A 22,585-nucleotide genomic window follows, 5' to 3' on the forward strand; every position below is an offset into this window, starting at 1 on the left:
AGCTGTGAAGTCCAGACCATGCTTAGGTCTTAAAAATACAAAATCCAAGCAGCAAAGAGCCAGGCACCGTGCCCACATACACACACGTTTAGAGACCTCGGAGATAAATGACTGCCCCAGGGCTGCTCAGGAGAGCAGGCTCCCTGGAGGCCAGGGAAGGTGAGATGCCCCAGGGCCTGTTCCTTGCTCCTGCCCCACACCTGACGATCCCACCTCTAAGTTCTTCTCTCCCCCATCCCTAGCCTTGTAGCACTTGCCTTTGAAGTCATTCCTGGAGCACATCAGCTCCCAAATTCATGCCGTAGCTCCCCACACAGACCCAGGCTGCTGCAGCCTGCCCGCTTTGCCCACCGGCCCGGTCTCAGCTTTAGCTCCCTTCCTTCCCCGGCTGCACACCCACCTAGGTGTACTTGTTTTATGTATTCAACCAGAGCAACTTTGTTGTCCATCCAGAATTTCTCCAACTGGTCTGCCGGAGGATATTTACAGCACGACAGCTCCAATGTGATTTCAAAACATTGTCCCCAGACGTAGTTGTAATCTTGCATTCCACCTTAAAAGTAAAATAAAACAAGCCAGTGTTCAGCTGCAAAGAAGCACCACGCTCAAGCTGTAAGAAAAATGGAAGTTAAAAATGTTGGCACCTGTAAGAAAAGTAAATTAGACAAATTATTCCTCAATGCCACACTTATATTCACTGCTTCCTGTGGAAAAGCAGCTTAATAACTCTCTGTATACTTGTAGGGTGCTGTTTTTTAAAGCACAGCGATGTTTTGGAAATGATGATTATTGTGGTTGAGGAAGGGTGGGTCTTTGCCTTAAGAACTCAGAAGGCTTTTCAAGCGCTCCCCACTAAACGGAGACATAAATCCAGGGGTTGGCATGGGGTTCACTAGTCTTGGAGCTGTCCTAAGAGCCTTTTAAGGCTTTGAATTCAGACTGGAAAAGCAACACACGGTATGTACCAGAGTACACAGGACCCATATTGTATTTGGCTACATGTAAACAGAAATTTAAAAAAATAATTCAGCAAAGTTTTTTTGTTTATTTTTAAAAGGATGATACATGAACAGAACATTTGCTTCCTTTCTGAAAGGAGAGAGAGGTTTTTGACCTTATTGCAGACTGATGTACCTAAACATATATGAAAGCTCTTTCCCTTCAGAAAGGACAGAAGAAGTCAGAACTGCAGCAACTGCCTCATCCATTTGTGTAGCTGCTGATCAGCAGAGCCTACAAACACCCGTGTCCTGCTCCAACAATCTCTGCGAGTGTGTTGGCTTACACAGCTCGCTAGCTGCTTGTATCGGCCCCCTACTCTGGGCAAAATGACAGCCCTTTCATCACCACAGGTGGCAGAAGCAAGTGAGAATATCGTATCTGAAGCGGCTGAAATAATAGCCCTGCCATTCTTACCCTCCAGCTGGTACCAGGAATAGCCATTGGTGATGCCGTCTGGAAAGGTCTGCCTGCTGTCACAGCCGGTCCCTTTGTACATGCTGGCGTGGTTGAAAGAATAGGTCTTTGCCAGGTGAATAAAAACATCATCGTCCGGAGACCTGCTGTAGCCTTTTGATGAGCCAGTAACTGCAGAATAAAGACAGCCATCATGCAATTCTCATTCCTGGTGAAACAGGCAGTGCTAACTTACGTACGGGATAAGAATCTGCCCACTAGCCAGAGCAGGCAGTGAATTTCAATGCCTCATTTCATCTTTGATGTTTACCAAAGTCTGCCCATCCCAGCTCAAAAGCTGAAAAAACCCTTGCAGAAAACCTTACAGATGTTGCTTTGGTACAGCTACGATTCCTAAAACAAATCAGCTTTGGGAACAAAAGTTTGTTACCAGCTTACCTGAGTTACCGTTATCGAACGTGTAGCTGGCAACCAGGGCACCCCCGTGCAAGTTCGCTGAGAGAACAAATGTTTCATTTTTTATCCAGTTCATCACTGCTCGAGTCTCTGGCTGAATGGTGACGTTGTTGTTCTCAAAGGCATCAGGAAAATTCCTGTTCAGATCCTCTCCATTCTTGTTGTACCTTAGAAAGAGAGAAGGCATGGCTGTTACTATTTGCCTGTAGACACTTCCACACCACCAGCCCCACGGTGCCTGAGGTCCATGGCACACCAGTGCCTTTAGGGAACAGACAAGATGACCACTGCAAGGTTATCTTCTCAAACATTCAGCAAATGGACTTCAGTATGCGCTCTGTCAGCACCAGGCTTTCCATAGGACACAATAAAACAGCTCTTCTGTTGTATTCCAGGTGGAAACAGAGGATATTTAATATTCATATAGGACATACCCACACCTACACATACATGAACTTAAAAATCTAAGTCAGATAAGGATATTGTACTTCTGTGTTTTTTTTCCACTTGTCTAGGAAGATCAAGGTAACTGCTGGATGGCGATGTCCCTTGTATTCCTGTCACTCTGGACAGACAGCAAAATAAGACACAGGATGGATTCTGTGAATTCTGTGATTCTGTTCCACCTGTACGTGAAGGTCCAGCCTGGGCAAACGCTTTCTTCCTTTTTCACTCAGAGATGTCAGCATAGAGAGTGCAAGAGAGTATTTTAGTGTCAGCTGTGTTAATTTGTTTAAACTCGGTTAGTTAAATTCTATTTGACAGCAAGGGGATAAAAATTCCTGCCCTCCATAGGAGTCCTATCTATTTGCTGAGGAATACTTTTCTTTCCTGATAAAAAGAAGGGCCTATTCCAGTCACCCAGAGAATTAAGCTTTCTCTACCTAACCTACTTCTTCACTTGCTCCTGATGTTGCCATGGCCAAAGAAGAGACACGTTTGTGGAAGTCCATTCAACGAGCTCAGACACACCTTGTTCTCAGTAAGAAGGGTTACATAGTTCTTCAGTTGAAGAAGATCCCTGGGGGTGGACTTTTTATTTCACCTTTCTTTGTGGCACCCTAGAGGTCTGAACAGGCCATTGTCCTTCTACTCTCAGTTTGGGTCTCCTGCCTGGTAGGTTAGCTCATTATATCATTCTGACCAATTTTCTCTCACCACACCACAAATAAACACCAGGCTGACTCACTCTTCCAAAACCCTGTGCTGTAACAGTGCCTCTTAGAACAGCACAGACCAAAATTATCCCTCACGCACCCACTACGCTATTTTCTCCACCAAGTATGATTCAGCCCCTTGGCTATCTCCAATTATTATTCCCCACCCATTTCCTTTACCCACTCCCACCCTCCTAAATCAGCCTTACCTTCCTCGTGAGTAATAACAGTGAGGCACTTTTGTAGCTTCAAATCCATCAGGATTCATCGTTGGCATGATGTGAATCCGGGTATTATTGAGTAACTTGGTAATATTTGGGTCACGTCCGTAGCTGGTCACCAGGTAGTCTATCAAATGGAGCAGGATCTCTCGCCCAACGGTCTGTAAAAGAAGCACAGATTTTATTTTAAGCCTGCTATGGAAGAAAAACAGAACAAAAAACTAACAAAAATAGCCCAAACCCACTGCTTTATGCTTAGAGGGTTTTGTTTTGACTGGGTTATGCAGACACACAAGGCATACAAGAACATTCTGGTCAATACTGTTTCGTTTTATGCTCTCCCTCTAATTACATTTAAAGCAATTTACGAGATTAAAGGAGTCACTGGAAGGTTTTCACAAGAGTTTCAAACCCAGATCAACCAGAACTACTTGTGTGATGGGAAACCAACTGTGTCAGCTACGCTGCTTAATCCCTGCGTGGATAAGGCAGGGCCTTATCAAAAACCCAAGCTGCGAGGGCTGCCTGCTGCAGGCCACGTGGGCTGGAAGCGCAGCCCTGCACCATCTCAGTGCTGCTGCAGAGTCAGCTCGGGGCTGATGCCCCAGGGACCCCCCCGGGCTCTGCACATAAGCGCCCGTGCTTGGCAGGGCTGGCGAGGGATGGAAGAAAGGAAATTTGTGTAAGTCGTGAGAGCTGGCAGGACACCTCCCTTTGGTCTGCTAGGTCAGATATTAGCCGAAACAGCAACAACTTCCAGCTCCAGTGAGCTGAGAACAATCCTGTCCTGCCCCAGAAACCACCAGCACAGCGCGCTCGCTGGACCAGGTTTTCCAGGAGCACTCTCACAGCACCATCAAGGGCACTGTGGGGTTCCTAAACTCTGGCAGGGATGGGAACAAACCAAGACTGGCAACTGGATGTGCTCTGCACATGGTTTCTCTCTACTTTTTCTCCAAGAACAGAGCCTGGTAAATCACTGCGGGCTCCAATTCAGAGCTACAGAGCCTCAGTAACTTTTACAATGACTCTTGCACCACTACGGTGGAAAAACTGCAGAGGATTCTCCCCTGCTCCTAAACTGAGAAACACGAGTAATATTACAGGGTGAAACTGGCATCACAGATCAACAACCTCTTGCTTGCAGGCTGGGACAGGGCAAGGTAAAAAGCAGGTGAAATCAGACAGAGGGAAGGGAATATTCCTCCACCTCTATTTGCTGCACTGACAGCTTGTGAAATTTTCACATCAGTGCAATTTAAGCAGCAAATCCCGCTCTGGACATGGAGGCGAACAGGAACATGGAGCTCAGCTGGCAGAAGGTGGCTGGTACAACACGGGTGCACAGGCTGGGAGCAAAGCACGTCCCGTCAGCTGGCAGCAACTGATGCTTGTCCCAGCAGGAGGAGGGGAGGGCAGCAGCGCCAAGCACAGCCCCAAGGAGCTGCAGATCACACCAGCGTCAGGCTTAAACTTACTCTGTGAAATGTAAGAACCTGAACCCGTCTTGTACGGGCAGCTCAGGTGATAGACAGCTTGGGCAGGATGCAGCAGGGGGAAGAAGGGAACAGGGAGAAGTCAGCCAAATCATGGCCCTGGGCAGAAGAGAGAAAACCAGCAGGCTCAGAAGAAACAAGAACAGCCCTACCACAGAGAGAGACTGCAGGCAAGACTGGGCTGCTCTCTGGAGGGAATGGGAAAGGGGATCTGCTCCTGTCCTGGTGTTCTTCGGTGTCTGGGGCAGGGGGAGCAACTGCAGGGAAAAAGGAGTAGAGGAGCTGGAAAAGGAAGAAAAGGTGGTTGGAAAAGGATAGCGTTCATAAACAGCAGCTGACCAGTGCTTCACAGATCACATTCTTTGCACTCCAGAGTTAAGCCCAGACTTATTTACCTGTGCAGCACTAAAAACAACTACAAAACAATAGAAAAAAAAAAAAGAACCCTATTATATGGGATTCCTTGCATAGCTCTTGCTGCATCCAAGCACTTAGCCCACTGAAGCACTCAGCTAAGGTCTGTCACAGAGGGCTGGTGCTCTCATCATTTAAAGAAACGTGTGTGTTACCACTCGGTTTTGGTAGAGCAACAGAGGGCTGTTTTGGTCCAGATGACCCCAGATTTCTTGAGAAAGCATTTCTGGAGGTGGTTAAGGGAAGGGTTTCATTTCTGAGACAGCGAAGCTCAAGTTTTGACCAAGCCCTCAGAAGGCACCTCCTGCCCAGCAGGCTTCACCCCGCCTACACCTAACACACGGGGAGAGCAGAGGGAAGACCTCGTGTCTTTGAGGGAACATGACGAGTATTCGGTTTTAATCGCAGCCCTTTCACAGATTAAAAGATTAAGGTCAGCTGCCACCGTGCCCACACCGGGACGCTCCCCTCCCGTGCCCCTGCATTGGGCAGGCTCTCACTGCCACGTGGTAGAGGCCTAGTGCCAGGGGGTGACGGGCAGAGAGGCTCTGCCCATTTCTTTAGAAGATTAAAATTCTTTCCTTAAACGTGGCCTGGTTTTGTTTATTTTTGCAGCTGAACTATGTCGAAAGAAGACCCAAATCGTCAGGCAGGGCCTGTGTCAGAGCAGCCCGGCCTTGCCGGCTTTGGCACAGAGCTGGGGCAACACGGGCACCACCTGAGGTGCAGGGGGAGCCCCAAAATCCTGCCGGCTGTAACACCTCGAATTAGGGGCACCTGAAGCACACCCCATCAAGTCTGGGGGATATCAGCTACGAAGGGCAGCCTTAAAGCCACTGCTTGTGTCAGCACCACCTGGCATGCACCCAGCATCTTCCAAAGCGGCAGCCCGGCTTATGCTGAGAGGAATCTCAAAGCTTTTTCAGGCACGACAAAATATTTCAGCAAATAGGCCGGGTTGCTGGGAACTGTGAAGTTTCTGGTGCCTCTGACCTTCTCTACATCCTGCCAGCTGATATTGAAACCAGGTAGAAAATAGTTCCCTATGCAGGAAATACACACGCAGTTCTTCCCCTGTTCTCTTTTCTAGGGTACGCATTTGTAGCCCTGCCACACCTTTACAATATTTTTTATTAAAAAAAAAAGCACCAACTGTATCAATCACAAATAAAACTACCCCAGTCCTCAACCACCCAAGCCCTACTAAATCACCGTATCTCTGGACACCCTTCTGTGGAGATGATCGCATCTGTGATGAGGTGCAAAACAGGGTACAGCTGCGTTAACCTCACTCCTGAGATAAGCCAGCAAGATAAGCACAGCCGTTCACGTGGGCTAGTTCAGGCCCATCACCACACGCTCAGCTTCAGGGAGAGAGAGAGAGAGGCAAATACTGTTGCACCAAAAAAAAGCAGAAGTTATGAGAAGGGGAGGATTTAGGATAAGGGTGGCATCAGTAATATCATCCTGGAAAAGGGATTGATCTTATGATTGCTCTCACACTAGCTGTAAGGCACCCAAGGGAACGATCAGAAAGGCACAGGAAGGTTACACTATGGACAAGCTTTCCCTTAGAGCTCTCCTGCTACAATCTACGTGGTTTAGGAGCAGTCTAATGAAATGCCCTAGCTCGGTTGTACAGACTGGACTCCAGTCAGTGGCACTGCTAGACAAAAGCTGACCGGTCTGCTCCATGTACAGCCTAAGGGTGCTTGGGGATCTGGGTTTGGTCAGCAAGAAATTGAATGAGTTTTTCCCCCAGAGAGTGATGTGTGAATATGGACATAGAAGAAGAGCTCTGTCAGTGAGAACACAAGCCTGGGATAAGACCAGGCTGCTCCCTAAATCAGAATGAGCTGGAGCTAAAATAAAAACAGGAAAATTCACATCACTACTCCCCTCAGAGAGCAGACTAAAAAATAACCAAACCCTTAAATTTGCTTTGAGCTGCCTCCACTAAAGCACTGATTCAAACACCGGGACTGCAGCGCTAACGAGCAGGCCCTAGAGCGGCAGGTTCCTCTTCCTCATCTTCTTTAGTGCAAATGTTACCGCCTTGTCACAGGGCTTTGCATTTCGTGCAGTCTGTTAGTGCTGTTTTGGTTAAAGTGCCACAGAGCTGAAAGCAACCGCGATACCTCTGATTATCAGGCAGAGTGTGGATTACAAGCAGAACTGCTGGCAATGGTGACCAGCCTCGTTCAGCCACAAAAGCAAGGAGGGAAGTCTACTGATGCATCTGTGGACCTGGGGCAAAAGTTCAGTATTTACCAATGGCTGTCACAGAACAAAATCATTTAGCCTTGGCTGGTCATGTTTTATGCTATAAAGTAATTAATCTACTCTGAAAACAGTCTTTCCAGTTCTGATTAGAAAAAAACTCTCTTCCTGGTGTGTTGTGTACTCCTGTTATCTTAACAGAACTGCCCTGCTGGGCAACCCTCCAAATAACCTGGGTTTTCTTCCAGCAGCACGTGTGAGCAGCCTGCACATATGCAATTCAGGCTTCTCCGTTTTCCGGTTTTAGGAGCAGCCTGCTGGCTGAAGCAAGGAAAAGTGCCATATACATGATCACAGCACATCAGAAGGGCAGTGTCTACGGTGGTACCAGAGAGCTGCTCACCACGTGGAGAAGGTCTCACTTCCATGGGAAGCACCACTGGAGCACAGAAGACATGCATAGCTCAGTGAAGCTATAATCCTACAATCTCAGGCTGCAGGAGACTGCGGAACACAAGTCGAAGCTTGTCATCCAGTTCGTGCAGAGCCTATCTGCTTAATCTATTACAAGGGGAAGCTGAGTCTTTCCCCAGTGACTGGTCCAGCAGTCTTTTAGATTATGGGGAATAAATATTTATTAAGTTCTCCAATGCTCATCTATATGAGGAATTCATTTCCTGCCATGCGAAATGCTTTTATGGTCAGATAGGAAAAAGTAAAACCGTGTTATATCCATATGCAAAAATATATATAAGGCATAGATCAACACGAGGGTCTGAAAAGGAATAGCCTTAATTCCAGAATCTTCCCTAGGTGTGTGCTTGGTCTGATGAAGAGGCTAGAACATGGTTCACTGGAGGGACACGTAGCACAGCACCTAGTGCTACGGCACCGCTAGCTCAGGGAACAACCCCTCTCAGACAAACTGGTGACAATGCCAGTACCTAACCTCGCTTCGTTTGTCATAGTCGATGCAGAAGTTTTGATCCTAGGCAGTGATCCAGGTTGTCTAACCCCAGAAACATGCGAACACTGCGTGCCCCCATGCTCAAAGCTCCTTGTGCACATCCAGCTGGGTGGTGACAGCAGCAGGAGCGCTTCATCGTGGATGTTCTGCCAGGAGGAGCGGCAGCAGGAACCTGCCCTTCTGCAGTCCAGGACTGCTGGATTGGAAGGCCAGGCCACGCTGGATGAGATGGTGTTCTCCCCTCCAACCCCACCAAATTTGGGTCATCTGTAGCCACAGTCTCAAAGCTTTCTTCAGCAGTCGGCAGGGACCAGCACGTGCAGCCACGGCTCCTGTAGGCACCCCGCACCACACATAGCACCCAGGAGCGGCCGTGAGTCAGCTCCCTCCCACACAGAGTTAAATTCCAGAGCAGCCAGGCTCCCAGAAGCACAGCCACTGTCAAACAAGGTGAAACTGGTCTAACTTGGGGAAAATTCTTGGCACACCGTGTCGCAAGTGCCTGGAGGCGTGCAAGTACTCAGACAGTATCGGTACTAGGGAGAGCTGGTGATAAGTTGTGCTTTACACAGCATACACTTACTATTCCGCCTGGTTTCATTAATTTGGGGAATTCACAGTCTGGCATCTATATATTTTGCCACTTCTCTGTTGAATTATTTACCCTTTGTACTTAGAGGCTGCATAGAAACATACCGTGTAGTTTAAATTTATCCTGAACGTGCCTAATAAAAGCAGGCAGAGCTAATGAATACGGGAAATAGGAAGCAAGAGAAGATGAGAGGGAAGTGTGAGAAGATGAGAAGGAAGTGTGAAGCTTTGAATATTTCTATTTCAGGTTCACGTACTGCACCAGCAAAGCTCATAATCACCATTACCTCCTCTATCATTAACAAATGGGCATTCTTTCCACAGCAAATTAGGCCTGAAATTGCTTTTTCTTTTGTACTCAGTGTTACCTTAGGTGAATCTGTGTATTCCTAGCTTAAGGTTCCTAGGAGAAATTGCCTTCTTAAAAACCACATTTGGTAGTTCACAAGAATTATTATTCACTCTTTGGATGGGTTTGAAGCGTTTTATCACTCATATTTCATTCCTAGGTAATAACAACTTACAAGCAAACCATTACAACTGATTCATTGCCAGTAAAATTAAAGCCTCTGGGTTTATTCTTGTGGAGAAGACAAATCTCTCTCTACTTGAGAGGTCTTAGGAGTAGGATTCTTTACTTTGATGGAAGGTCTCTTAAAACCCTTCTGCCACAAGGGAACTTTTCCTTGAAATTCCTCAAGAAACACACACGTCAGTTCTTCTGTGAGGATACACTTGAATAATAAACAGCACACACCTGAGAGGAGTTCACCCTAAACCTCTGGCAAGTATATTTGGTATAAATGACATTGCAAAAGTTGAAACCTACCTCATCCCCATGCATATTAGCAACATACTTGAACTCTGGAATGCCAATCTTATGTTGGGTTGGAAACCTTCCCAGAACAAGAACCCACAGGTCTCTACCTTTAAGAGGGGAAGGGGAAAAGACAATTTTTAAACAAAGTATAATATTATACAAACCTTAAAGAAACAAAAAAGTAAAAGACTTGGTCATCAAGATGACCATACAGGTTCTTACATTTCACTGCTGCCCAATCTTATAATAGAGTGTTTTAAAGTAGACTTATTTATAGAAGTGCTTGTTAAATTGGTTATAGGAACAAATGTGCTGTCTTCCAACTAAAAGCGTGTAGCGAACCCTGCAATTTCAAAAACATTTAAGCAGTGATAGAAAATAAATTGGGGCTTTTTTTTTTTTTTTTTTTTAAAGAAAACATTTTTCAAATCCAGTTCTGCAGGCAAGATTTTGTCAAGCAAAGTCACCAAGCGACTATGTAATATTTAAAATAAAAGACACTTCCTCCAAAAGCATCAAATCATTTTTTTTTCTGAAGCACATACAGAATTTTCCATTAACAGAGAAAGAACTTATTTGTATTAAAGACAAAGTAGAAAAGCTCAAAACATTAATGAATTACTGCTCAGGAAAAAAAAGGGAGATGACAGGCACAGCTGTATCAGAGACATACCCCAAGAATTAGCAAAATAAGAATTAATAGCTACAGAAAGAGCATTAGTCAAGATCACTGCAGTTGCACAGAAAGCTGAACTTTTAATAAAATAAATATTGTGGAAATCCTAATTTAAAACGAGGGAGGGCATATTATTGGTAGCGATGTTGTGGCATTTCAGATCTCTCAGCAGATCCCACTAGGCTGCTCTCAAAGCAGGTGGACAGCTCTGGTTTCAGCAGATGGCAGCAAAGAAACTGGACCAGTTCTGGGGTCACAGCAGCCACAGCCCAAAGGCTGCTAACAGCCAGACCTCGTATGCACACTGCCTGCCCCCAGCTCTCTCACCCTGCTGGCTGAGGGCTGCCAATATATAAGCAGCCTCATAGATAGAAAGAAAAATAACTGCAGCACCTTGACGAACAGGAGAAAAACGTTGAAGAGAACAGAAGAAATGCTACAAGATGCGCTGAAACAACTGCAAGAGAGGTGAGCTGAAGCCTGAGGTTGCCAAGCTAGGTTCTCGCTTCACGGGTTGGATCAGAGCCTAATTAGGGCCAAGAAGCACCGAGGCAGCAGTGACAGCAAACTAATTCAGCAAGTGGTCTCGGCATCCCCTGGTTATGCCTGGTCACTCTGGAAGACATCCTTACAGCCAGATGTTACCCACAAGGCTGAGATGCCACCACTGACATTCATTGCAGAGGATGATGTCAGCAAGCAGTCCATACCTTTTAAAATAAGCCTATGCATTAAGTGCTTTGGTGAGGAAGCTAGTTATTCAGCTTTGTTGCATGCAGAGCTGCTGTTTCATTTAAAAATAAATAAATAAATAAAAAATCAAACAGCTTGTCCTTTGTAAGTCTAGATAAGGAACAGAGTGGAGAAACCAGAGATACTAGGTTTTAAGCACATCCTTCAAAAAGGAAAGGAACCACCAGCTCCCAGCACCCTAGCCCTCTTCCCCTCCAGAACCCCAGGGGTCCCTTCCAGCCTCAGCCTTTCTGCAACTCTGTGGAAACAGAGCACAAGCCTTCCTGCAGCAGTATGTTTGGATGTGGGAAAAGAAACCCTAGTGCTAAAACAAACAAAAAAGACCTTACTTTTATTTATAATCCAGCATGTACAACAGTCTCAATCTAATTTCCAACATGTCATCCTCCCCCGGCTGTATCCAGAGGTATCCTACAGTGGAAGTCCTTCAGGAGTGCTCCTAATGAGCCTTTGTCCTCGCGCCCCCTGTGCCGTTCTGTCTCTCCTTCAGTCTATCAGAAAATAATTCAGACATCCCTCCTTGGTACTAACTTCTCAAAGTTAAGAGGTAGCAAAGGACCCATATAGGGGATGCAATGGTGCCCCAGCCCCCTCTCCTATAGGGAGGGGGATAGAGCTAACCCTATAAGACACGGGGCTTTCTATAAGGCTACAGATTCACCCGGCTCCAGGGCTGCCTGCTGTCAGAGGGAGTACCAAGCACACAGGCAGATCTTCAAAATACCTTGAAACCAACAGGTTAAGTGAATTACATGTCAAAAGCCCTCTCAGAGCAAGAGAAATAAGTGCCAGCTAAAAGCATTATAGCTTCCACAAATCCTCTATCGCCTGCCACCCAAACACAGAGCAGCGACATGAAAGGCGAGATAGCTCAGAGCAGGACAGGGCGTTAAGCCAACCGATACGCTGACCGTGTTGATATTACAGCCCTGCATCTAATTAGATAGTATATAAAATACCTAACTAATCACAGCAGACAGGCCCCCAGAAGATGCAGCGTGTTATCTCTCCAACGACCAGACACGGGGATCAGCCGCTGGTTTTGCGTGCATGGAAGCAGATCACAGGGGCGATCTCACACCCGACCAACAGCAGCGATAACACCCACACCCATCACACACGGACCTTTCAGAGCATCTCACGAGCTCACGCAGAGCAGCACCATGCTTTAGCCACTTCCCTACAGCAGCAGCAGCACTACATTGAGTGCCACAGCTCTACAGCAACAAGAGCCCAAGAACACCTAAAAAGGTATCATCTATTTCTGTGACACTTGAGACTTTCTGCAAATAATATTGTATACTGATTTCAGATAAAAAAAATCCAGTGCTTTAGAATGACAGAATGATTTGGGTTGGTGGTCTTTAAGGTCCTTTCCTCGTTCCAGCCCCCCTGCCATGGGCAGGGACACCTCCCCCCACACCAGGTTGTCCAAAGCCCCATCCAGCCTGGCCTTGAGCACCTCCAGGGATTGGACACCCACAGCTGCTCTGGGCAGCCTGTGCCAGGGCCTCACCACCCTGACTGAGGAATTTCCTCCTTGTATTAAATCTAAACCTACCCTTTTTTAGTTTAAAACCATTCCCCTTGTCCTGTCACTACAGATTCAGCTCTGACCACAGCTCAGTGCGACCACGCAGCCAATTTATCCTCAGAGCGGTCCATCCCTCCGATCCACATCTCTCCCGTTTGGAGAGAAGGATGTTGGACGGTGTCAAATGCTTTGCACCAGCAGCACTCGTTCCTGCTGTTATAGCTGCAGTTGCACTCATGGGAAACACAAGGAAGACCTAAGTATAGGCTAGCAGTAGTTACTGATCCAAATTGGTCTTTCCAGCATTAGCATTTAGGCTGTTTATGGTTTGTGTGAGGGCCATCTAAATGATAAACGCTCTCATGAACCGAGGCGTCAATTATTTTCTGGCACTTCCAGCTTGTGAGCAGCATTACGCCTACCATTAACAATTAAAATGAACTCCTGGGTCTGCCCAGCCTGCAGTACTGGATAGTGAACCTGTGAGGGATGATGTCAGGTTTCTTTCCATGTACCAGTCATTTACTGCATGTGAAGAGATTCACCAGATTGATAAAAGTTTCCTTTAATCAGTAAAACCCCTGATAACTCTGTTTTCATACCTGAAGTTAACAGCTAAGCCACCTCCCACGTGCTTTGCATCAGCTGAATGTACACCAAGAAGCCGTTTCTCACTGCCAAACCAGAAGTGATCTCAGCTAATCAGCAAAGGATATTTCAAGTAATCAAGACAAACTTGCATTTGTAACTGTGTCTCAGGACAAGTAAAGAGACTTCAAAGTTAGCGTTGGACCAGAGCCAGATTACACAGCTTCTAGTAGAGGGAGCAGTCTTTTCACATACTTATTTTGAAGTTCTCTAGCTTTGCCTCAGCAATATTCATGGCATGGTATCGATATTCTAAACAGCTCTACAGAAGCTGGGAATTGAGATGGGAGAACTGATCTTGATCTCCAGATCCAGTGGGAAAGAAACTAATTTATCTGCAGGGACTGCAGTCTGGATCACAGTCCTTGGATCGTTCTGGAACACGCTCGTCTTCTTCACTTTGTTCTTTGCAGTCCCATTTATGAAAAAGAACCTGTTTTCAGACTAGGACTACTGATTTAAAAGCTCAGATGGAGGTCCCAATAACTCAGAGAAGGCAACATGCTGACTGCAGTTCCTCCGGGCTGGCCACGTGCTGCAGCGATCTCATGGACAGGAACTGCAGCGATGCTGGTGCAAGTTGAAGTCGTCCCTACCTAGAAAAGCCCAAGATGGGGCAAAGAGGAAGAAAGCCCAATGATCGTTGGAATATAAGGTCCACAAACAGTTCACTCTGGCTCCAGGTGTGACTGAATGCCTATTTGAATGGTACAGCACCGATCTCAGGTCATAGAAATTTGTTCTGACAACAAGCAGTCCTGACAACTTACCCTGTCGGGGCTTCATTCCACCATGTACCACACAAACTGCTTAAATACATTTTTGTCCCCCGAAAACATGAAATCAAAGCAGTGCAAAATAAGAAAGGGGACCAGACAGGCAAGGTTCTGATCGATGGGAACGTAACAGGGTGGCGGCTATGCCCTAGGCAGAGCTTTTATCAATCATGCTCAATTCCTGTATAAGCAGAAAGGCTTCAGCCTAGGTTGTGTGCTGAGAACACCGAGTAACAGTAGTAAAATAACCATATCAGCTGATATAACAGCTTCCACTGCAAAAGCAACCACTGCTGTAATTACGGTTTGACAGAAGAAAGAGAAACGATGCAAATAACCAGCACCTGAATTACTTATACAAAACACTGTGGGGAGACAGGGTGGCATGAGAGGCGCTCCTTGATAAGTCCTTCTGCAGATACACCACCGTTCCCACACACCTCACTCTTTAATCTACTTACACAATACAGATTGATATTGGAAACGCTTCCCTAACTGTATTTGGCAACGCTCAGCTAAGTCTCGGGATACTCCATCCTTACACTCGTGTTACATACTGGTAAATCGAGGTTAATCGGTACCGTGCAAGGCATTAAGGGATCTTTGGAACATACTGTGACATACCTCTATGATAAAAGAAAACCAAATTGCATCTGATACCTCTTTTCTGAGGATTTAAGTCGACCCGTGCTTACTACTACACAAAATTTCTTATTTTGCAGGAGGAGAGATCAAGAAATCAATACTGATTTGTCACTTCAAACTTTTGTGTCACAGTAACCTGTGACTGTGGCAACATAAACCTTCCTTTGGCTTTTGTGATCTGTACTTGCATTTACTGCAAGGCTCAGCAATGCCAGTGTTGAACACAGTAGTACAGCTGCCCCCCATGCACATGCACACCCTTGAGGTATTTCTAAAATAGCAAGAAGAGAGAAATTTAAAGACATTAAATAGCTGTGATGCTCAGGATTGAGCTTGTAAGCTTCATGAAGAAAGCAAAACATTAGTTTCTCCATACCGAGTGTAGGGAAATGTATCATCTTCCAGCAAAAACACTACCACAGCTACTAAGAGACTTCAGGAGAAGACTCCCTTTTGCTAAACAAGTGCCAGCAGTACCCTTGCCTTGTGTTACTCTGATTTGCCATCACCACTGCAAGCTGGAAAATCTAAAGCTATTTTGGAACTTGTCTTCTGCAAGAGGACTGCCAACAGCACAGATGACTTAACTCATGCTCTAAGAAAAGTTGAGTTACCAGCACATTATTTATACAACCCAAAACCTTTAATCAGTATGACTGATATGATAGTACTGCAGCAGTAGCCTTACAGACACAAACAAATATGTGAGTTTAATCCAGTCAGACTGTTGTGTAAAGTACCTTTCAGATTACAGAAAGTAATAAAAGTGCCAGGGACATAAACTTTGTGAATTATCAACCAAAAAAGGCAGCTGTGTCTGCTCAGAAAACAGACAATCTAGATGTATAGTTTATACTCTGAATAACCTACATACCTGAAACTGGAGACAGATGGATGCATGAACAACCATAGGACAGATTTCTCTGTGAGAGTTTACCGTTGCTGTCAGTATACCATGCTCTCATGGTCTACTGCAACAAAAAAGATTATCTAAGACTTGGACTGGATTTCCATTAGTAATGAACAACAAAATCGGTATCCCAAGAGGAGCTAGAACATTTAAAATATAAGCAAGACTTCAAGCTATTTTGAAGTATTAAGAAAAAAACAGGTCAGTCACATACATTACCCATGTGTATCTGACAATATTCAGCATGGTGCATAAGTCAGCAAAACAAACCCAAAAGAGCCCAAGGTAATTAGATTACAGGTCTACCACGGCCAACCAAACCCCCAAATCAAGAGCATTTCGTATTCGGGGAGAGTGTAAATGTCTTGCTATTTTCTTCCTGCTTAATGGAGAACTTTGAAAAGAGAGCATACATCACAAGAACCACTGTACCTAATAGGTTATTGGCAGGAGTGAAAACCATCAATACAGAAGCAAACACCTGTTTGAGGATAGTAACAGTAAGAGAGAGATTAGGGAACTACCTGCACTACCTGTGCAGCACTTAATTTTTATTTCATGGTGTTAGGACTATCCCATGCTCTGTATTTTCACTTATCAGCCTTCTGAGGGCTAGTACAGGCTGTTCCACCTCAGAAAGTTTGCAGTATTTTTGAGATACAAAGGACCAGAACATTTCAACATGAGATGCACCATCACTGATGCAGTTACTATGCTGAGCCCACTGCTTAATCCTTCTGCTTGCTTCTCACGTATCCCTTCGTACAGGCTTAAGGCCACCCCTCACTCAAATAAATAAAAATAACTCTCCACTATTCAATAAGCACGTATTTCCACTGATTATACCAGCCAATCCGATTTGCAGTCAGTACCTGATACGCAGGACTGGAGGAATGACCCTTGGAAAGCCAGGTGCTGTTTATTTGTAACCAAAGCATTTGAGAATTGAAGGGTTCAGAACAGTTCAGAGTTCACGTGCTGGCTTATCTGCCTAAAGGTTTACAACTCTTGGGTTGATTGCAACATCCACGGCTGCCTAAGCACTTTTATGGGACTTGTATGTTACGATGATGACAACCCTTTATTTCTTACATGTGTGTGAGTTTGTGCAGTACCACTTCCAGTTCTCATAACCAAGCTGAGCACACTCCTTATACGTCAAAACATTAAGAACCGCCAACGCAGAGCATGGTTTCTACAACAGCACCTTGTCTTTCAACACAAGAAATAAAAGGAAATAAAAAGATCCAAATAAAAACCACCCAGAAGGGAACACCATTTTTAAATTCATATACACTAACCTTATTCAGTGCTGGTCGCTGAGAGGAAAACGCCACAGACACAGAATCAGCCCGAACGGGCATTCCCTGTTATTTACACTACCTGGTTTATATTCACTCCCAGAAACCAAACAGGCTTTTTCCTTCTTCACCAACTCTTACTTCTATTAGCACAGGATTTTTTTTTAACCTAATTCTAAATGTGTCTTACGTTATTTTCTGAGAGAGCTGTGAAACTGGTACACACCCGGTAATTTTCAGAAAAGCAATTGTATTTATAAAAGAAACATTACCCATTCACAGTAACACCACTGGATCAACCCAAGCAAAGTCACTGCCTATAATGCAAGCCAGGTACACGGAAGGGGATGGCTTGTTTTTAAGTGCAATTTATCCAGATTAACTGGTTTTATTCGGCCTACCCTTTTGCCACCAAAGGCAGAGGAGGCCAAAACTCTTCCTGCCACTCAAAGGCAGAAGGAGTAGGAAACTAAGAGAAAACTACAGGCTGTTGCTCCTAGATGGCTCCAAAGTCACTGGTGTACTTTGTGGGTCACAGCGCACTGAGGTGCCTCGTCAAGAGGCTCGCTATGCACACCCCACAAGCATCCTTGGCATACCGCATGCATTACACTTGCCACAAGAACAGGAAGCCTCCAGAGATACACATCTCAACGCTGGCAAGCAGGGTCCTAGAATCTGACACAGAGAGCGGCTTTTTCTTCTTAATTAAACTGCCTGGAGGGGAAAAAATGCAAGCTCAATTAACTTATTTTAAATAATTCAATCCGTATCATCATCTTCGTTCCTGATTTAGTTAATAAGTTAGCCTAGTTTCACCAGCCACTTCTAGATTCTCTCTCAAAATGGGTAACGAAGTGTCTCTGTGGAAATATTAATGACTGTCTTTTAGGAAACACAACCTGTTTTAACAAACATTACAAGAACATAAAATCCAGGCGGTGTTTCTTGAAGAGACAAAGGTTGTCACATGTGGTGGTGGCCTCTGTTTCCTCTTGGATTTTGGTAGTCACATGTTGTGCCCATTTCCTCTTGGATTTTGAGATCAGCCTGATGCAGCTGTGCAAAGCAAGCTTTGTATTTTAACTTACCACAACTAGGAAATGTGCTTTGTCAGAGACCTGATTTGCACATTGCCAGCAGTGCGTACTGAGGAAGTATCGTTCTGTGCTTAGCCTATTCCTGGATATTTTTCTAGCTATTTTCTCTAGCTGTTCTTGGGAAAAAAAAAAAAAAGAAAAAAAGGAGACCAAACTGGACTTCTGAACCAACACAGTTGGGCTGCATTTCTTCCTGAAAGGAGAGTTTGCTTTATTTTAACTTTAAGACAATTATTACTTTTTCAGATCTGCACAAGTTCTCCCTGCTTAAGTGTCCCAGGTAGCTGCCGACCCTTGGATGTGGAAACTTGCTAGGGACAAACAGGAAATGCAGCTCAGCTGTCCTAAATCCACGGTGACCTCAGCAAGTTAACAGAGCAGCTACAATCATTCAATTAAGTAACTTCAACTACCACAGGCTGACCTTTCCCATAACAACAAAAAATGAGTAAGCAAGCCTTATACACCAAACAGCAGCACGATCTGCTCAGAAGCATCATCTGCCACATCTCAACCACTGCAGAGATTGTAAGAGTTACTGAGTCAGAAGCGGAGCCACTTACAGGCAGGGCAGTCTCTTGGCAGAGAGGGGAAGGAGAGCTGCACCCAGCCCTGTGCATTTCCCCCCACCTGCCAGCTCCAACAACTACCTAATTCATAAAAAATATTCAAAAAGCTGGAATAGCCATCGTGCTCATTCAGCTTTCATTCACAAGAGAAAAGCCAGCCTTACAAAAAAATAGATCTAGATCTCTTCTGCGCATGACCAAGCATAAAACCTCCCAAGGAACAAATGTTTCAGGGTTAGAAGTCGCATCTTGCCTCTGTACATCTATTCACTAGGCTCATGTTTGTACTCCCTGAGCTAGCTGAGCACAATCTGCCACACCACGGTTACGTACAGCAAAGCTTTAATTAGGGAACCCTGAGAATCAGCAACACTGCTAGCCCCAGGGGTGCACAGCCAGAAGGCACGGGCAGAAAGGCCACCCAGGAAGGATGCAAGGCGTGCTGCTCTGCTTCTGTGTGAAGAGGATGGGAAGCTGCTGGAAATACTTTTCTACTAAAAAGCTGCATCCCCCAGAGTGAGGAAGAAAGGACGTGTTACCATGCTCTCCTTATAAATAAGAGGAAAATGCAGACAGGGACATCAACTGCGGGTAAAACTGCATTTTTTTTTCTTTCCTTCTAAGGAATTCTGACCAGAACTTGTTAAAAAATTAATAATATTGCACTGCAAGTTGCAATCATGTCCCATTACTGACCACTAACATCAGCATCCACCTGATTTTCCCTGTTCCTAGAGAAACAGGGATCTTGTAGCATGACCCAGAGAGCAGCAAACGTAACCTGTGACAGGATAACGGAGAGACCCAATCTGATGGTAGAAGACCATCTCTTCAATTATGGATGTTTTCTGTTTTTCTCTTTATTGGAGCATCTTATTCGCTTCTTGTGATATTCCATAGCAATCTGAGGACGTGAATGTTTAGGATCAGCTTAAACTGACACTAAGTTACATATAAAAACTAACCTGAAGTATAAGTAGACTTTCAATTTGTTCCTTGCAATCAGCAAGGAGCAAATTCAAGTTGAATTATCAGTACAGTAATAAACGAAACAAGGATTGCGATCCTAGGTATAAAGACCACCCTTCTTATTTGCATGGCTAGAAATTTATATACAGTGCTCCTTCCAAAAAGCAAGGGAAGAAAACAAGTAACTTGTCTACTGTGCACCTGAAGTTTCCTAGCATACTGAGCTCTATTTTCTCTTTGTTTGTTTCTTGTGGGGGTTGCGTTTCTTTCTACGTCTTCACTTTCCCAACACCGGTTAAAGGACGTGGGGATGGATATGAACCAGAGTGTACCCACCAGCCACACTTGCTGATTTTAAGTTACACAAGTTCCCTGGCATTGGGAAGTTTACCAGCACTACTTATGATACGCAGTTGCCACTTCTGTTTGCTTCTAATCAAACACGGAAATCTGCAGTCTTACCGAGAAAAAGCAGAACAGCTGTGTGTTTAAGACCTTCACAGCTCTAAAGACACGAAGAAAATCTTGACATATATTCTGCTTCTAGACACCTAGAAAGCAATTGGCTTCATAGAAGAGGCAGGAGAGATGCAGCTTTTCCCACAGCACTGGTTTCAGGTAAACTGCTCACAGGAACAGCGAGGGGACTATTTCTAAATAGATCCCATTTCCATTTCAAAGTTACAGCAAAGATCCCAGTACAAGATAAGTTTTTATACAAGAAGTGTTTGGACTATGTTGCTAGGAAAGGTTTCCTTCAAACATTTGTTTGAAAATCTTCCCTCCCCTCCTAGGAGGAATCTCTGATCTGGCAAATTTCACTGAAAAAAAAAAAAAAAAACTTCCCACAAGATTTTCTGCAAGAATTGTGTTGGAGTTTCATTTGTGTGCACGTATGCATGCAAAAAAACCTGCACATATGTACACACACTTTCACTATTACTTTTTGATTTCAGCAGGTTACTTTACCTTTACTGCAAGAGAACAGGAACATGCTTACAGTCACTACACCTCAAAGATTAACTTCTTCAATGGCTTAGCTGTCTTCCAAGGCAAACAGCTGACAACGACCAAGCCATGGACTCTTTATAAATCATGTAGAAAGCGTAGGCATTCTGCCAGGGCATTACTGCCAGGAAAGCAGTGTGAAGTCATGTTATCAGCCAAAATTTGTAATACTCGGCTATTGGAAGACAAATTGCACACAAAGCTACCCGTGTCAAACTACACTACAGCAGTCAAACTACTGGTGCGGAAGGCTGAAGTGCTGTGGCTTTCCTCCTCCAGAGTGACATGCACAATGTTCAGTTAAACTAATTCTGGTAACTAAAACACTAGAAGACACAGTCAGGGGAAATCTGTTGAAAAAAAGACTATTTTTCAACATTTAAAGACTTTTTAACTTCCACTAGTAGAAACAGACTTGAAAGCTGATGCAGTAAAGGTAAGCTCAAAATAAGCACATGATTTAGAGTAAAGCTCAATTGGAAGCTAAAGAGCTTTTGAAATGCAACCTAATACTTTCTTGCTTTTCAAGTCATGATTTATTTTTAAAGTCATGACTTAACTCGAACAGATAAGCCCTGAAGGACCCAGTCCTTCTCCTCCTCTTCTGTTTTTTTCCCTTCCCATCACAGTGACTCACATAATACCCTGCAAACGGAGTTTACAAGGCTGTTAACATCCATGAACCCAAACACTTTCAATCATAAAATGAACATGTAAATCTATCCAGCATCTTGTTAACATACATTTTCATGCCACAAGTACTGACAAAAACTAGGACAAAGATGATTAGGAAGAAAGAGACCAAAGAGACAAAGTGGCATGTAAGGAGAGGATCAGCAAAGAAGCAGGCAAGAATGGGTAAAGTAACTATCACAATAAGTTCTAGAGTGCCCTTTTAAAAAAAAATAAAAAAACAAGGGAACTTTGGACTTGAGCCAAATGACTTTAGTGTGCTTCACATGGGGCCCTCGGAGTGGGAAACATCCCATTCATTCCTGTTTCTAAAAATGAACACTGAAAATCTCAATGCTTATATTATCTACACACGCCATGCCTGCATGGTGAGCCTGCGATTCACGGGACCAGGGAAATTTGTGGGGTGGGAGACAAGGAAGGGGGAAGGGAACAGGAGATGTTATCAAGGACCGGAGACAAGAGGAAAGCCATCTGCAGCAGTCACTCAAACGGAACAAACAGAGGGTAATGCTCCCGTACACAAACACCTCTCTCACTATGTGTACACAGAAAAAGTTATCTCAATATTCGCTTTAAAGGCATCACGTTCCCATCGATTTTCCTCTATACCGTTTCTCTTTGTCTTGAAAATTTACAGTCGCCTTTATCACCTTCATGGGTTTTCCCTTTTTTGAAACATGGGTACTCACACTGGGTTTGTGCGAGCCTTTATTAATGAGTAGCAGTGAGAAGCTTACCTCGGAGCACGCTGGGCTAGGTACAGCCTCGTTCTCCAGCAGCGCAGTGCCAGGACCCCAGAATCTAGCCAGGTAAGAGCAACTCCAGTGAAGCACAAACATTTCATAGATACACTTTTCAGTTTTGTTTCCTCCAACAGTAAAACTTGTTTTCCAGTACTTAAAAGCATCCAGAATCTAATTTGTTCCTGATGTAAGTGCAATAAAGCTTGCAGTGCATTGTCCTACTGACGGGAGCAACCCAGGCTCCTTCCATGTCGTATCACAAGAAACACCTGAGAAGAAATTCCTATTTTTCCCCATTTGTCAGCTAAATACACAGCCTGCCAGCAGTTAGGCTAGACAAACACAGTAGCTGATCTTTTATTAAGATCCTTTAACTGGAGTGCAATGACCCTGAAGGCCACGCTCCCCCGCAAAAGAGCCTCCCCTAAATACCTACAGGTGTCGATCACGCCGTAACAGCAGGTAGCAGATTAACATCAATTCCTGGCATACCTCGGGC

General features: G+C 44.7%; 1 protein-coding gene across 1 annotated transcript in view; it reads right to left on the reverse strand.

Annotated features, from left to right (window-relative positions):
* The window catches only part of CPM (carboxypeptidase M), a 30,468-nt gene that overhangs the window by 2,211 nt on the left and 5,672 nt on the right, over positions 1-22,585 (reverse strand). The window contains exons 3-7 of the mRNA XM_032197150.1: positions 9,768-9,865; positions 3,239-3,411; positions 1,855-2,039; positions 1,417-1,587; positions 401-553 (exon numbers count right to left, since the gene is read on the reverse strand). Coding sequence (XP_032053041.1) covers positions 401-553; positions 1,417-1,587; positions 1,855-2,039; positions 3,239-3,411; positions 9,768-9,865 — 780 coding nt within the window. The remainder of the gene's footprint in view (positions 1-400; positions 554-1,416; positions 1,588-1,854; positions 2,040-3,238; positions 3,412-9,767; positions 9,866-22,585) is intronic.

This window comes from Aythya fuligula, chromosome 1 (assembly GCF_009819795.1).
Source record: "Aythya fuligula isolate bAytFul2 chromosome 1, bAytFul2.pri, whole genome shotgun sequence".
Lineage (NCBI taxonomy): Eukaryota > Metazoa > Chordata > Aves > Anseriformes > Anatidae > Aythya > Aythya fuligula.